Source organism: Anolis carolinensis, chromosome 3 (assembly GCF_035594765.1).
Source record: "Anolis carolinensis isolate JA03-04 chromosome 3, rAnoCar3.1.pri, whole genome shotgun sequence".
Classification (NCBI taxonomy): domain Eukaryota; kingdom Metazoa; phylum Chordata; class Lepidosauria; order Squamata; family Dactyloidae; genus Anolis; species Anolis carolinensis.
In genome coordinates this window covers 234039009-234056828 of record NC_085843.1, presented here as the reverse complement: position 1 = coordinate 234056828, position 17820 = coordinate 234039009, and the positions used below count along the sequence as shown (strand labels likewise).

Genomic DNA, 17820 nt, shown 5'->3' with positions numbered 1-17820 from the left:
TCAAAATGTGTCAAGATCATGCGTAGTCAAATAAGGCATCTGTTTCTCTATTTCTGTGCATCTACGTACTTCCAAATAAGGAAAATAGAGTGGGGGCAATTGGCCATTATCTCCAAGCAGTAAGAAGGCCAACTTGTAGATGCAGGTTGATCATAGTTTCTGATATACTGCTGAGAATAGTTTCATTTTATTTGTACTTGTGGTACGGTTGTGTTTAGCATCGTTACAGCTACATTTTTGTTGCTACCAATGCTGACTGCTACATGTATTGACTTGTACCAAAATTTCATTGTATGTGCATTGTTTCCTTCCTTTATTGCATTCTACTTTTTCTTCAAATGAAATGCAAAATTATTTGTTGTTAAATATGCAGTTTAGAATCATTCAAAACTTGAATGGAAATTTTTGCAAAATGGAAAGGGAAAAGAAAAATATTGAAGCTTACTTCTTTGTCCACCTCAGCTTATACTTCACTTGAATGTAAATAAGAAGCTCTGGCATGTTATCAGTCTTGTACATCCCTAGGTTTTGTTTTTTGTTTTGTTTTTTAATGAAGGAGCTGTCGATGAGTATCCGATGAGTATGATGCTGCTTATCTGCTTTTTGGGTGTGTGTACTGTTCATCCAGGGACAGCCAGAAGGCTGAATCAGATGGATGTAGTAATGTTTCTGGTGTGGAGAGCCTGGGCACTACAACCTTTTGATGTTAAAGATGCAACTTCCCTTGCCGTGTAAAGGATCCCCGTGGTGGAAATCCAACTGTATAAGGAAGCATCCTGCTTGATAGTCCTGTAGATCTGTGACAGTTTAAATTTCTGTGATTAAATTCCCTGTTTATATCCAGGTCAAATTTTGTTCAACTTAGAACTTACCTGACAGCTCTACGTAAGGTTGAAGTGCGTGCAGTGCTTGGAGTAATTTACTCACACTTGACTACATTATATTTACAGTTGTACTACAAGATAAAAAGATAAGTGGAGGATAAAAAATGGTGGGCCTTCCATTTTACAATTTAAAAGGAGTGTACCTTGTACAGCACACAAACCTTAGAGCATACAGCCCTAAAATTGCTCAGAAATAAGTCCCATAGTGCTCAGTAGGACTTATTTCTAGTAAATGGGCTTCGGATTGCCACTAATGACAGTTGCTCAACGTGTGTCTTCTGGGAGTTCAGAAGTCACTTGATTACCTCTCTAAAATGTCTAATTTAAAGACTGATTAAAATATTGTCTTGCTTTTTCTCAGATATTTTGACAGGCATTTCCTTTCTGGGGTAAAAGGAAAGTGTATTTTGCTGCTTGGTGCAGCTGGGAATAGGGTTAGACAGTGCTTGTAGGGGTAACTTCTGGATGCCAGCCTTGCAGATTAAAAGAATCTGTATTTATGCCAGCTCTTACGGACTTGTGTATAAAAAGAAAAAGGTAAGAAACTAAACCCAGATGAAAAGCTAGCAGTTTCATATGTTTTTCTCACTGAGAGCCATTGCTGTGGCCTTTGCTGTGTCTTTATAGGTTCTGTAACACTTAATTAGCATTAAAGAAGCAGTGTGACCATCTGGGTAATCAAAGATTTTGATTGATCCAGGACACACATGAATGAAATGTTTTCTCAATGATGTCTTAGAGATTAGGCAAAACTATATTGGACACTGAAGTTCTTATATAGTTCATGCTTGCAAATAGACCTGCTGGGACTGTTTGCTCACTTCCTTGTTTCCTACCATTATAGCACTGTCAAACAGACCCCATCTACACTAATCATTTAAAACAATTTCAAACTGGTATTGAAGAAAGTGTTTTCACTGTGCAGAGGATTTTATAAGAAATCCTGGATCCAACTTGAAGCCCAAATGATGATCATACAAACAAAAGAGCCATGATGCTTAGCAGCAGTTGTTTTTCATGGATAGAATTGCAAGAATATAACATACTAGCTGTGCCCGGCCACGCGTTGCTGTGGCGTTGTCTGGTGGTGTTGGTGAGAAATTGTTGAGGTAGTGGTGGTATTGAATGTCTGTTGTATGGTTGTCTTTATGTTTAGTATGCATTTGGTTGTTTGTGTACTGTGAAAGTGGTGAGGGTAGAGGGGGTCTATGTCCCTGTGTAGTATTGTATAGTATTTATACGTTGTCCATGTGTTGTGAATGCTTGGATTGTGTTTTGCTGCATAGTAGAAAAGGTTGGGCTGGATGGCCCTTAGGGGTCTCTGCAAACTCTTGGATTCTATGCTTCTATTATTATTATTATTATTATTATTATTATTATTATTATTATTATCATGTTCATCATCATCATTATTATGTAGAGGCTGGATGGCCATCTGTCAGGAGTGTTTGGATTGTGTCCTCCTGCATGGTAGAAGGAAGTTGATCTGGATGATACTTAGGGGTCGCTGCAAACCTTAGGATTGTATGTTGTTGTTGTTATTACTGTATTATAATATTATTATTATTATTGTTATTATTATTATTATTATTATTATTATTAGTGTTGAGAGGCTGGGTGGCCATCTGTTGGGAGTGCTTGGATTGTGTCCTGCATGGCAGAATTGGCTTGGACTGGATGGCCTTTAGGGGTGTCTCCTAACTGTCTGATGCTATGATTCGATGTGTATTATTATTGCCTAACTCTGCCTGTCCCCTGGGTGAGTTGGTTGCTAGGAGACCAAGTGGGAGGACTTAGCCTTCTAACTGGCAGCAATTGGATAAAAATAATTATTCCTCTCTCTCTAATTAGGACTTTATTTTTCTTTTCTTTTTGTTGTATCAACCTAGAGGCGTGGATGAGGGGTTGTGCTGTCCATTTTCGAGGTTGGGGTGTCAAGAGTCAGACGCCAATTAGCGAACAAAAATAGAGTTTATTCAGCAGATAAGCCAAAAAGTAATGTTAACACAGAAAAAACCTTGAAACACTTCACTATCAGTGCTTCAAGAGCAGTTCAAACAAAAATGTAATTCAGCAACACAAGCAGGTAAAAACAAAGCTAAACAAACTTAGTGCAAACTGCACTTTCTGAGTACAAGCCCTGCTAGCCGGCTCTGTAGTTTTCAAAGGAACAGTTCCCAAAAGAAAACACCAAATTGGTCAGGAAACAAACAAACAAACTAAGAATGCAGTAGACTGCTTCCACAATGTGGATTAAGCCGAAGGCTCCAAAAGGATGGTGAAAAGACGTCGTCCGGGATTCCAAGGTCAGGTCAGGAGATAACAGCGGTGTCCAAGGAGCAAGCCAGGAGTCAAAAGCCGATAGTAGTCATCAATCACAGGGCGAAGGCAGTAGCAAGGTCAAATTCCGATCCAAGGTCTGAAGAGGGTGCAGTCATCCAAAACAGGGCCACGATAAGACACAGTGAGAGCCAAGCTAGGTGATAACAGCAGATTCAAATCATAGTCCAAGTCCAGTCTTCATGGAAACACAGAGATCCCAATGGCACCTCAGCAACACCTTGCCACACGCAAAGTGCAGTGGCCAAACATTCCCATTTTATTCCCCTTCCTCCTGGGTGACCAAACACTCACACCCAAACACCAGGTGTCCCAAATCTACTCAGAGTCTGAGCTCCACACAGCTAGAGCTCGTGGATCTGGAGTACCTAGCAATTCGTCGGAGTCCCAATCATCCTGCCCACACTTAGCCCCATGAACACTTAAAGAACCATCCTCCCTTCTCCAAGCATCCCAATTGGGATCAGCTCCTGCAGAAACCCCAGGTTCAGAAGTATCCATAGACCCCAAATCCCCAGACATCTCCGGTGGCTGTGCCCATTCAGTGCCCGCTTCCCCAGCCACCACCTGTTCCTCAGCATCCATCTCCCCATCTGAATCTTCCTCAGAAGATCCCCCATATAGCTCTCTAAGTCGCTTCCTGCGCAACTCCTCCAGTGAACCCTCATCCCGAGGGTTTTTTCTTCCTCTTCGAATTCCATCCCCATCAACCTTAATCCCCGAAGGCGCAGTCACAACATGGGGGGCCTTTAGTTTTTTTGTTTTGTTGGTCGCCGGGATTCCATCACTCTTTTATATATATAGATATTTAGAAGATTTGACAAAGCAGACAAGATGACACTGTAACACTGCTTTTCCTAAGGGAGTAGCATGGGGTGGGGAGGGCAAAAGAAGGTACTCACTTGAATGCAGAACAATTAAAGGGACCTGAGTTATATGGCTGTGTGGAAGGGCCCTAAGGCACACTTTCCCCCTATATAAACATTTTTAAAAGTGGGGTGCATCTTAGAATCACTGTGTGTGTGTGTGTGTATATATATATATACTGTATATTTATATATAGGAAGGGTTCTGTTAGTGGCACTTTAGTGTGTGTCTTACAATCAATGGTGTTGTGACTGCGCCTTCGGGGATTATGGTTGATGGTGTTGGAATTCGAAGAGGAAGAAAAAACCCTCGTGATGAGGGTTCACTGGAGGAGTTGCGCAGGAAGCGTCTTAGAGAGTTATATGGGGGATCTTCTGAGGAAGATTCAGATGGGGAGATGGATGCTGAGGAACAGGTGGTGGCTGGGGAAGCGGGCACTGAATGGGCACAGCCACCGGAGATGTCTGGGGATTTGGGGTCTATGGATACTTCTGAACCTGGGGTTTCTGCAGGAGCTGATCCCAATTGGGATGCTTGGAGAAGGGAGGATGGTTCTTTAAGTGTTCATGGGGCTAAGTGTGGGCAGGATGATTGGGACTCCGACGAATTGCTAGGTACTCCAGATCCATGAGCTCTAGCTGTGTGGAGTTCAGACTCTTGAGTAGATTTGGGACACCTGGTGTTTGGGTGTGAGTGTTTGGTCACCCAGGAGGAAGGGGAATAAAATGTGAATGTTTGGCCACTGCACTTTGTGTGTGGCAAGGTGTTGCTGAGGCGCCATTGGGATCTCTGTGAAGACTGGACTTAGACTATGATTTGAATCTGCTGATATCACCTAGCTTGGCTCTCGCTGTGTCTTATCGTGGACCTGTTTTGGATGACTGCACCCTCTTCGGACTTTGGATTGAATTTGACCTGGCTTCTGTCTACACCCTCTGACTGACGGCTACTCCCGGCTTCTGACTATTGGTTTGTCTTTCGGAATTTCTGCTGCCTCCTGACCTGACCTTGGATTCTTCTGACGACGGCTATTCATCATCCCTTTGAGGCTTTCGGCTTATCTGCACCGTGGAAGCAGCTTTATTGCTTTTCTAGTTTGTTTATTTTCCAGCAATTAACTATTTGTTTTCCAAAGCTGAATTGAAGCGTTATTTAGTTTTTTATTGAATGCCAGCATGGGAAATTAGCGTGGCTCGTTTTTGAGTTATTATTGTCCAATCTACTCTCGAAACACTGAAAAGTGAAGTGTTTCAAGGATATTTCCTGTGTTTATGTTATTTTCTGGCTTATCTTCGGAATAAACTCTGTTTTGTATGTTAACTGGCGTCTGACTCTTGACAAATGGCATCTTAGAATCAAAGAAATATGGTATATTTCCATGTCTCCATTTGTTTTAAAAACTGGTGCCTGTTTTTTTTTTTAAAAAAACCCATAGAACAACATTTAATCAGAATGTATTTCTTTTCTTAGGAGTGAAAGCTGGAACCTGTACCATCTTAGATGTTGTGGAAAACCTTGGGTAAGTGGAACATCTGCTTTAACAGGAATATTTAGTTTCTATGAAAAACTTTTACACTGATACAGTCACAGTAAACCTCCACTCTTTGGGTGCCTCACACCTACCTGTTAGGTGCTGTTTGCAATGCATGTTTTAGAAAGGTGCCTAGAAGATGATACTGAGGCCACTTCCACACAGTTCAATAAAATCCCACTTTATCTGCTTTGAACTGGAATATATAGCAGTGTGGACTCAGATAACACAGTTCAAAGCAGATATTGTGGGATTTTGTGCCTTGATAGTCTGGGTCAGGGTTCCCCAAACTAAGGCCCGGGGGCCGGATGCGGCCCTCCAAGGCCATTTACCTGGCCCCCACCCTAGTTTTAGACTTAGGCTCACCCAAAGTCTGAAATGACTTGAAGGCACAACAACAATCCTACTTGACTATCTCATTGGCCAGAAGCAGGCCCACACTTCCCACTGAAATCCTGATAAGTTTACAGTATGTTGGTTAAAATTATTTTTATTTTTAAATATTGTATTGTTTATTCATTTACCAATATTGTAAATGAAATATTGTAAATGAATGATATGGTAATAATATCATATATTGTAATAAAAAATAAATATTGTGTATACATATAATATTGATAATAAATATTTTAATGTAATACAATATAATATTTATTTATTTATTTATTTATTTATTACAGTATTTCTACCCCACCCTTCTCACCCAATAGGGGACTCAGGGTGGCTAATAATAATAATACAATATAATAATATTGTATAATATAATGATATTAATTATATATTATATATTAAATGTAATATTACTAATAATATTACGGTATAATGGTATAGTACAATATAGTAATATATAATGCTAATCTTGTGCTATGCTAATAATATAATATATTGTATGTACATACAATTTGTAAGCCGCTCTGAGTCCCCTTCGGGGTGAGAGAGGGTGGGGTATAAATGTAATACATAAATAAATAAGTAATTGTTGCTGGGGTTTGTTTTTTGTTTTTTTGCACTACAAACAAGTCATGTGCAGTGATCATAGGAATTTGTTCATTTTTTTTCATTGATAATTTGGCCCCTCAACAATCTGAGGGACCATGAATCGGCCCTCCACTTAAAAAGTTTGAGGACCCCTGGTCTGGGTTATATGACTGTGTGGAAGGCCCCTGAGTGTCCTTTGATTTTGGAATAGTTCTCTAGGGTAGGTGGTGATGAAGATGCTTAGATGATGATATTTAGTTGGTTGTTATCCTGGAAATTAAGAATCCATTCAGCTACATTATGTAATTGAAGACTTCCTGCTACATATTTTCTTGGTCTTCCCATCAATTATGTAGTATTTCAGGAGTGAAGAGCTGTCCTTAATGAAGGGCTGTGCTCTTGCTAGTTCCCTTTTAGCCACTTTGGTAAACTTCAGGATGCTCGTGTGAGTTAATTCATGAGCTAGGATCTTGGTTTTGTGAGATGACAAGGATGAGTATTCCTCAATATAGCACAGTGGATGAATGTGAGTCATAAACCAGGAAATTTCTAAAGGAAACCACAGACTTAGGTGGAGGCAAGCAACTATTCACGCAGCCTCATTCTTTTGACCTCCTTATCTTTGTCTGCTGTATCTGAATATTGCTTAGGCAGGAATTGGCCTGGAACCATCAAATAAAACAGTATTGCACCTTCTGGAATTCCTTCTGCAAAAATCTAAACAAGGGCCCTTCCACACTGCCTCTTTATCCCAAGATCTGATCCTAGATTATCTGTTTATTCCAGGTTATCTGTCAGTGGGAACTCATATCCCCTCCACACAGATGAATAAAATTGTACAAGATTGTACATCGTTTTGAATTTTTCCCTGTGAAACTTGCCTCTTTTGTTTGACCCAAAGATAAGTGTTTATGATCTTTTCATCCTAACTTTCAAGTCTAATTTTGGCCATTTCTTTGGGTACCTCATATTCCACACCAGGCCTGGCAACCTAGGATTGTAGCTAATGTCTCTCAGATATTATGTCTCTTGTTCTAGCAGCCACTTATTTAAGCCCCTTCCACACAGCTGAATAGAATCTCACATTTTCTGCTTTGAACTGAAATATATGGCAGTGTGGACTCAGATAACCTAGTTCAAAGCAGATATTGTGGGAGTTTCTGCCTTGATATTCTGGGTTATATGGCTATATGAAAGGGCCTTTATATATTCCAGTTTAAAGCAGATAATCTGGGATCAGATCCTGGGATATAGGGGCAGTGTGGAAGGGCCCAAGAAAGAACATCAATAAATGTAGCAAATGTTAGAGTGGCAGCAGGTTTGGGCATTTCTGATGTGCTCTCATCATCCCCTGCATTCGGTTGCTGTGAGTTTCCCCTGCATTGTTTGTGTTAAGACCTAAGGAATGAAGTTCTCTTCTTTGCACCTATCCAGTCTTCTCTTTCCCCTGTGCTGGCCAATGTTGCTGCTAGGTAAATTGCCCTTTTCAATTAAAAAAAGTAGAACTTGGGAGGTGTAGTGCATCAGTAGCTCTTTTACCAAATGGACTAGTCTCACAAGAAACAAGCAAATTATTATTGTGAAAATTGATAGGTAGGTTCATTAATTCAGCAGAAAGGACACATGATAGCCATATTTAAATATTTGAAAAGGATGTCACAAGGAAGAGGGGGCAGACTTGTTTTCTGCTGCCCTGGACAGTAAATCTCGAAACAATGGGTTTAAATTAAAGGAAAAGATTCCTCTATAACATTAGGAAGAACTTCCTGATTCAACAGTGGAACTTGTAGCCCCAAAGCGTGGTGGAGGCTCTTCCTTTGGAGGCTGTTAAGCACAGGCTGGATGACCATCTGTCGGGAGTGCTTTGATTGTGCTGTTCCTGCATGGCAAGGGGTTGGACTGGATGGTCTGTGTGGTCTTTTCCAACTCTGTGGTTCTATGATTCCCTTTAGTTTTGTTCCCTGCATTTATACCTCTTCTTCTCTCAGAAACCTCCAAGGAGCATACATAGTCTGCCATTTCATCTGCTCAAGAGGCACTCCCCCTTAGCAGGATACATTTGCTCTAAATGGGGATTTTGAATCTAGGTTCACACCTCTAAACAAACATTATTCTATCTGTCCTCTGGACATTGATAGTAATTTCCACCTAGTATAAATATTAGGGTTGTGGAAAAAGTTGTCTGTACATTGTCTGTTGGATCTCTTTCGTAAGATTCATACATAAAATGTGATTTTAGAAAACAGTGGTGGTGCCCATGCAAAAAACTTAAGCTTCAAACTACAGACCTGTGACTTTTCGGAAGAGTTATGTAGGCCTTGTAAGTGGCTCCAGGTCTCTGTTGCGGGCGCTGCTTCTCCCTCAAAAGGGCTGGGTTTGGTTCCCCCAAAGGGCCCCGAAGAGGATGGCGAGGCCTGGAGTCAAGGGAGAAACCCTGCTGTTTCCCAAAGGGGGTGCTGAGGGGAGCCCAGGGCTGGTGGGAGGTAGGGAGGGATATCTGTCTAGATGGCCATGCAAGGAAGAAGCCCCTCCATCATATGGCCTGGCCAGAGAGAGACAGGCAAAGACCACACTCACATTGAGGCTTTAACACAGGCAGCCCCGGTATTCTGAAGCGAGCAGAATTCTGGGAAATGTAGTTTAAGGCATGGCCTTTTGAATTATCTGGCATAGGGGTCCTCACCTTCCTGAAATACATTTCCCAAAATTCCTCCCTGAAAGTTTTTGTGTTTATTCTCTAAAGGGATTTTGAGATAAAAAGGGATTGTTGGGAGTTTAATTAACCCTGTGAGGTAGGCAAAGTTGAGAAGCAGGAACTCCAAAGTATACCTAATAAGTTTCCTGTTGTTGTTTCAAAGACTGGAGGACATCTGTTGGGGGTTCTTTGACTGTGCCTTTCCTGCCTGGCAGAATGGGGTTGGATTGGATGGCCTCTGGGGTCTTCTAGTGAAACAGTTCTGTTAAGTTTATGTTGGTTAAAATTCCCTAAAAAATCAGTAGATGTGCAAATCTTTCTGAAACTTGGTGGGAATGATGCCCTGGTTATGTTGCATCATGGAAAATAGAAATTCAAAGAGACAGCTCTTATAGGTTTGTTGAAAATGTTCATAACAAATTTTAAAAATTCCCAAAAATCAGTGGATGTGTGAAATGTTCTGAAACTTGAGGGAGGGGGGTAGCAGTGGTAAATGTGTTCTACCATTGTAGCAAATTGCATCCCGGTAGCTCTAATAATGAGGGAGAGGGGGCCCTGGAAGTTTCCCCACTTGTGTAATTGCATAACAAAAAAGTAATAGAAATTTCGTTATCGTTAAAGTTACAATACGGACCCATTATGATATTTTAGAAACACTTTAGAAACGATCCGCCCATCCGAGTATTTTTTTCATTGGTCGCACAAGCCTAAAATATATAGGCTAGAGAGAAGAAATAGGGGGTCAAAATGCCTTCATTCGATTTCTTTGTTGAATGGCTAGTTTTTGAGGGGGTGTGTTGTCTATAGTACACTGGGCAGAGTAATGATGATGCAAAAACAGAACAGTTGCTGATCTTTTTTGGGATTTATTTATTTTTGTTTATTTAGTTTATTTTTACCCTGCCTTTCTCCCCTTGGAGACTCAAGGTAGCTAACAATCCCATACTTTGGTCATAGTTTAAAAAGCACAATACAAAAGTTAGAAAAACAATTAAAATAGTACAATGTGGATTAAGGTAAAAAAATATTAAAATACTGTAATAATAAATACACTTAAAATAGCCTTTAAAACTCAGTACCCATCTCCCCCTGAATCCCACCCACATTTCCCCAACCATGCTCCCCTTATTCTTCCCCAAATGCCTGCTAGCAGAGGAATGTTAGTCATTTGTTCTGTCTCACTCTCTCTTTCTCAATGTGGAACATTTCTTTGTGGCAGTTTATGCTTCATGTACCATTAACACTTTCTCAAGATCCTTATACGATCCTGCTGTCCCTTATTTCTGTCAGTGGGTTCATTGGTAGGAAGCACCTGGAAACTCCAGGTAGTGGTGCTTGTTGTTCTTTTCTATCCTGTTCTCAGTTACGTAAAGGTAAAGGTTTCCCCTGACATTAATTCCAATCGTGTCCGACTCTGGGGGTTGGTGCTCAGCTCCATTTCTAAGCCGAAGAGCCGGCGTTGTCCATAGACACCTCCAAGATCATATGGCCGGCATGACTGCATGGCGCACCATTACCTTCCCGCCGGAGCGGTACCTATTGATCTACTCACATTTGCATGTTTTCGAACTGCTAGGATGTCAGAAGCTGGAGCTAACAGCGGGCGCTCATTCCGCTCCCCGGATCCGAACCTGCGACCTTTCGGTCTGCAAGTTCAGCAGCTCAGCGCTTTAACACACTGCGCCACTGGGGGCTCTCAGGTGGTAAGAATCACTTTTGAATCTGTAGGGTTTCCTTTGTCAACAGCATTATCCCTTCCCTAGTATGATAAAGAAGGGAACTGGAGCAAGAAAAACATTGTCCTTGCGGTTTTCTATATGACAGAATTGACATAGGTACAATAAAGGTACTTCATGTATTTTTGTCATTGGAGTGTTTCTATTGACCCAATTGTGGTGAAATAATAGGACTTCAGCATTATTTTATTCTGAAGCATCATTGAATAATGAGAGCTGCTAGTTCCCATATTGAAGCTGTCTTTCATCTGTTTCCTTCCTTTTTAAATCTTCCAAGTAATGCTTATCAGCAGTTGATGCCAAGTATATTGTGGTTTTCAGTTGTGGTAGTTGTTGTTGTGCGTCTTCAAGTTGTTTCTGGCCTAGGACAATGCTAAAACAAATCTACTACAGGGTTTTCTTGGCAAGATTTATTCAAAAGGGGTTTCCTTTTGCCTCCTTCTTAGGCTTGGGAACCGACTTGCTCAAGATCACTGAGTGGATTTCCATAGCTGAATGGGATTCAAACTGTAGTTCAGTGCTCAAGCCAGTATAGTATTGGCTGCTAAAATAGTGGGTGGCTATTAAAGGAGATGCAAACTTGGAAAAAAAAGGGGAAATAATTGACCAATTAAGTAAGGAATTGCTTTGGATAAGACCACAGAAAAAGTTTGAGCATCCTGAAAGGATGTTGAAAAGAGTGCTCCTATCATTTCAGAGTACTGTCCACATCAAAGAGAAGTTAGTTGAGAAAGAGAGATCTTATAGTTTAACATAGATTTACTTATTTTTATGTTCAATTACAGTGTGAACTTGGCTGACAAAACCAGAGAAAAGCAGTTTAGAATCATAGAATCATAGAATAGTAGAGTTGGAAGAGACCACATGGGCCATCTAGTCCAACCCCCTGCTAAGAAGCAGGAAATCTCATTCAAAGCACCCCCGACAGATGGCCATCCAGCCTCTGCTTAAAAGCCTCCAAGGAAGGAGCCTCCACCACAGCCCCGGGGAGAGAGTTCCACTGTCGAACAGCTCTCACAGTGAGGAAGTTCTTCCTGATGTTCAGGTGGAATCTCCTTTCCTGTAGTTTGAAGCCATTGTTCCGTGTCCTAGTCTGCAGGGCAGCAGAAAACAAGCTTGCTCCCTCTTCCCTATGACTTCCCTTCACGTATTTGTACATGGCTATCATGTCTCCTCTCAGCCTTCTCTTCTGCAGGCTAAACATGCCCAGCTCTTTAAGCCGCTCCTCATAGGGCTTGTTCTCCAGACCCTTAATCATTTTAGTCGCCCTCCTCTGGACGCTTTCCAGCTTGTCAACATCTCCCTTCAACTGTGGTGCCCAAAATTGGACACAGTATTCCAGGTGTGGTCTGACCAAGGCAGAATAGAGGGGGAGCATAACTTCCCTGGATCTAGACGCTATTCCCCTATTGATGCAGGCCAGAATCCCATTGGCTTTTTTAGCAGCCGCATCACATTGTTGGCTCATGTTTAACTTGTTGTCCACGAGGACTCCAAGTTTAGTTCATAGCAAGGCATCTCTCCTTTACAATCCAGCCCAACCAGTAAACACACATATGTCTATATATCATGGTTAATAATATATTTTCTTTCTCTCTTTTCTCCATATCCTATTGCTTTTAAAGTCTCCATTTTTTGTCTAATACAGATCTCCTCTTGAAAATGCAGACCCACGAATACGTACACGGGGTATCCAAATGCTCTCTGAAGTCCTCATGCAGTGCTACTCGCTACTCCAAGAGCAGGAAGGTAGGATGTTTATTATCTGTCTACTGGGATGGATTCTCATTTGCTCTACAGAACTGGCCTCAATATTCAAAGGATTATGTTTAACTGTGATTAGTAGAGAGGAATGAGGGAAGAAACACGAGCATGGTTCCATGACTCTTTAGTCGTGGCATGCAGTAGGCAATCTTGTTGAGTGACTGGAATATAATCTGGTTAATTGAAAGTCTGGATTTGCCCTCTGGGCAGGGGTAGGCATTTAGTGCCCTCATGTGGTTTTGTATTATAGGTCCCATTCTACCTCACCATTGACATGCGGGCTGGATTTTATGGCACTTGGAGTCCAAAATATCTGAAGGTTCCCTTTCCTTATCCTAAAAAGTGATTAAAGTGGTGAATTTAACAGAAGCCTTTGTTGATGTTCTGGCAATTTGGATCTTCCTGAACCCATGTAAATGTAATGAGCTACTGTTAGTTGAGTCATGCTTGACAAATAGTAATTTTCTTCATTTGGAAGCCAGTAAAGGAACATCACCATGATAATGGTGCAAAAAAAATCCTTATAATATCTGCCTAAGGTATGAATGATTGTTTATTGTACAAACCATATGCCATAGCATCAAATAATAGTACAACCTTTAAATGTACAATAAGCACTTTCCAATATACTGTAAACATTAAAACTTATTCTATATACTGGCTCTTTAAAATTACAGTAGCAGTGACATGATAACAGTAACAATGTCTGATTTGTATCATTCCAAACTACCGTGTTTCCCCGAAAATAAGACAGTGTCTTATATTAATTTTTCTCCCAAAGATGCTCTAGGTCTTATTTTCAGGGGATGTCTTATTATTCCATGAAGAAAAATTCACATTTATTGTTGAACAAAAAAATGAACATTTATTATATACTGTACAGTAGTTGTCATCATAAACCAACATAACCAGACAAACTGTGAATCCTATCAAGAATTTCTTGTTACTACCAATATTTCCATGTACAACACTTTATGGTATGTACATTTACTGATCCTGCATGCTCTGGTGTTCTGTTTGGCGGGCATGATTCCAAACAAAATCTTTGCTAGGTCTTACTTTCGGGGGAGGCCTTCTATTTAGCAATTCAGCAAAACCTCTACTAGGTCTTATTTTCTGGGGATGTCTTATTTTAGGGGAAACAGGGTATCTCTGTTTTCATTTACCTAAGGTAAGAGCTAAGGAGAAAAATGATGGATGGGATGCTGTTTGATTTGATAGGACAGTAGGTTTTCGTGAAGCAAAAAAGTGATGTTTGAATAGTAGACAGTTGAACATTATATCTGCCATAGATTGCAGACTTCTGTTTAAGTTTCCCACAAATATGCATAAGATGCTCCAGCCCTAGGTTCTCACATCTATGCTGTTCCTGAAAATGACTATCACTGAGTGTCCCCCTAGAGCAGTGGTTCTCAACTTGTGTGTCCCCATATGTTTTGGCCTTCAACTCCCAGAAATCCTAACAGCAGGCAAACTGGCTGGGATTTCTGGGAGTTGTAGGTCAAAACACCTGGGAACCCACAGGTTGGGAACCACTGCCCTAGAGCATCTCTTTATCTTGTGCTGCAGTTATGTGAACAGCACATTTCCTGTCAGTTTCCCATAATTATAATCCTAAGAACATAGGGTAGTAAGTGCATTAAGCTATGAATTTGAATAGAGGAATATGCTGCAAGATGAATTATCTTAAAGAGTCAGTTGCTTTGTCGTTTTCACTCTCAGGTCCCTGTTCCTGGTGGTTTTCTTCATTGTAAGCATTGTATATTTGCATTTAAATCAACGTACTGTCCCTAATGAATGCTTTAACTTATAAGTAAAGATCCAAATGAGGGGAAGGCTGACAGTAATGCTAAGAAGTGCTTGTAATGATGCTTTCAGATGTTGCGATGTTGGTGCCATAGAGATTTTTATTTGTGGTAAAAATGCTTATTTAACTAAAACCTGATGATACTTGTCTATTCCAGTAACCCACCTTGTCTTGTTTTATGAGAACCGGCTGAAAGATCATCACCTCGTCATACCATCTGTGCTGCAGGGACTCGAAGCTCTGGTGAGAGTTCCTTCTGATTTGCCACTGTTAGTACAGGTTGAGCATCCCTTATCCAGCATTCCAAAATTTAAAATACTCAAAATTCAAAATGTCCACCTTTGCTTTTGGTCTACACCAGTGATTCCCAAAGTGGGCATTACCGCCCCCTGGTGGGTGCTGCAGCAGTTCAGGGGAGCGGCGATAGCCACAGGTACATATATCTTTCTGTTTAATTGCTATTAAAAAAATTCCAGGGCACTGAGTAATATTTTTTTCTGGAAAGGGAGCGGTAGGCCAAATAAGTTTGGGAACCTATGGTCTACACAAACGTTTCTGGGTCAAATGTATAAAAATTAAAGAATAAAATTATCTTCAGGCTAGGTATATAAGGTGTATGTGAAACATACATGAATTTTGTGTTTAGACTTGGGTCCCATTTCCAAGATATCTCATTATGGACATATATGTAAATACAGGTACAGTAGAGTCTCACTTAGCCAACATAAACGGGCTGGCAGAACGTTGGATAAGCGAATATGTTGGATAACAAGGAGAGATTAAGGAGAAGCCTATTAAACATCAAATTAGGTTATGATTTTACAAATTAAGCACCAAAACATCATGTTATACAACAAATTTGACAGAAAAAGTAGTTCAATAGGCAGTAATGCTACATAGTAATTACTGTATTTACGAATTTAGCACCAAAATATCACGATGTATTGAAAACATTGACTACAAAAATGCATTGGATAATCCAGAACGCTGGATAAGCGAATGCTGGATAAGAGACTCTACTGTATTACAAAATCTGGGACAAAAATCCCAAGCACCTCTTGCTCCAGGCATTTTGGATAAGGGACACTCAACCTGTAATAAGTAATCCATTTGTAACACTATTAATAGTTACAGTATCCTTTTAGTTAATAGTAGGGAAGTGTAGTGCTATTAGAACAGAAGGGTTGCAGCTATGACTCATTTACATGAGATCGGTAAAATAAACTGTTTTAAATAATATGTACTGGAGAAAAGGAAATCTTTTCTGAGTCTTCTTGGGAATGTATAAACATCAGATTTATTGTACACTTTTGTTGCTTTATTTACTTAAGACTGACTTACTGTCACACTTCTATATTAAATTGCTTGTTGGTGTTGGGTGGTGAGTTCAGTCCTAATATTTTATAAAATGGTGTTTTCTGAAAAATTGTTTTTCATTTTGCATACAGAATACCCGGTGTCCATAAGCTAATCATTGCAGGCTGCCATTGCTTAATGAAGGTAGCCAGCATAGTCACTATAATTTGTTTTGTCTACAGAGTATGTGCGAGGCGTTGGCTTCGGGCCTGGCAGTATCTGTTCTCAAAGCCATCTTCCAGGAGGTGCATGTCCAGGTGAGCAGGAGAAGCCGCCCATAGCTTCCCTCATCTAGGGCCCTTCCACACAGCCTTATATCCCAGAATATCAAGGCAAGAAATCTCACATTATCAGAGTGTCGACTCTGATAACCCAGTTCAAAGCAGATACTGTGGGATTTTCTGCCTTGCTATTTTGGGATATAGGGCTGTTTGGAAGGGCCTGTAGACTTACATTCCCTCTATAAACCCTTCCTTCAACCTTTCTATTAACATCATTTGTAGTGTTCTGGTTAATCTGGTCTCATGTGCTTGCTTTGGTGAGCAACAGGCATGGGCAAACTTTGGAGTTGAAATCCAAAACACCTGAAGGGCCAAAGTTTGCCCATGCTTGGTCTACAGTGATTCACAGTAGGCAATTGTTTACTTAGTTTCCCCTTGCTTGTCAGAGTCTTTTGATTTCAAGAGAATCAGAGTGTAGAATTAAAGACTGGTCCTTTAGATGTTCCAAATGTGATCACTCAACCTCTATGACTTAACATTTTGGAATCTGTCAACTATAGGCTTTCTTGTTTATAGATTTAACTCTTTGCAAGCTCCACTTTTATTTTCACCTCTTAAGATATTTTGTGGAGAACTGTATTCTTGCTAACTTTAATGCTAGTCATACAACATAGTCTGATATATGATGCTTCATAACTGGTTATACTGGATGCTTCTTAAACTGATTCAAATCTGTCTCCACCATGCCCTTTGGCAAGCCATTGCTGTAAATTTCAACAAGAATAATGACCTCACGTGACAGAGCAGAGGCCTTGGATTACATCTCAAATTAATAGGGCTATAAAAAATACCTCCTGTGCATTCCATGATGTTTACATATTCTACTATATACAGTTATATCATGTCAAGAGGTATCCTGTATTTCACATGGAACAAAAAATTATTTATAGCTTCTCTCAATTGAAAGATAAAGGGGAAGTGTTATGGGCTGTTGAATATTCTGGCCTTCTGCAGAGTATGAGGAAGTGCTCAGATTTGCATTTAGTTTATTGTGGTTGCCCTTCTGTCAAATGGGGTGCCTGGCAGAAGAATACAAAATTATGATAGAAGAAAAGTCACAAAAAATGAATTGAGAAGGGTATGAATCTCTAAAAGAAAAAAAATGATATTTGCAATATTAATGTATCTCACTCTGTGTTTCCCTCATCTTCTAGTCTTTGCTGCAACTGGATCGCCATACAGTCTACAGTATCATCATAAACTTCATGAGCAGCCGAGAGGCAGGTAAGAGGGATAGCAATGGAAAGGGTTGTGTCAAACATCCTAATTGAAAACTCTGGAAACTTTTTTTATCGATTGCTTTCTTCCACAGAACTTAAAAGCTTGGGAGCTGATTTCACCTTTGGCTTCATCCAGGTAATGGATGGAGAGAAAGACCCACGCAACCTGTTAATAGCCTTCCAGATTGTTCGAGATATAATTGTAAAGGGCTATGCACTAGGTAAGTCAAAGTTCTTACCATCCAGATCGTAAAATGGGAGAGCTTAGGGTGGTGGGTTAGTCAGTCTTCTTACAATACCTGTTGTATTGTTCCAGCTGGTGGGACAGACATTGAGCATTGGAAGACAGCTGAGGCAAGCT

The 17820-nt window shown here is 40.4% G+C and overlaps 1 protein-coding gene across 1 annotated transcript in view; it reads left to right on the top strand.

Moving 5' to 3' along the window:
- The window catches only part of mms19 (MMS19 homolog, cytosolic iron-sulfur assembly component), a 48370-nt gene that overhangs the window by 3551 nt on the left and 26999 nt on the right, over positions 1–17820 (top strand). The window contains exons 2-7 of the mRNA XM_062976353.1: positions 5562–5610; positions 12680–12780; positions 14760–14845; positions 16141–16215; positions 17394–17463; positions 17552–17680. Coding sequence (XP_062832423.1) covers positions 5562–5610; positions 12680–12780; positions 14760–14845; positions 16141–16215; positions 17394–17463; positions 17552–17680 — 510 coding nt within the window. The remainder of the gene's footprint in view (positions 1–5561; positions 5611–12679; positions 12781–14759; positions 14846–16140; positions 16216–17393; positions 17464–17551; positions 17681–17820) is intronic.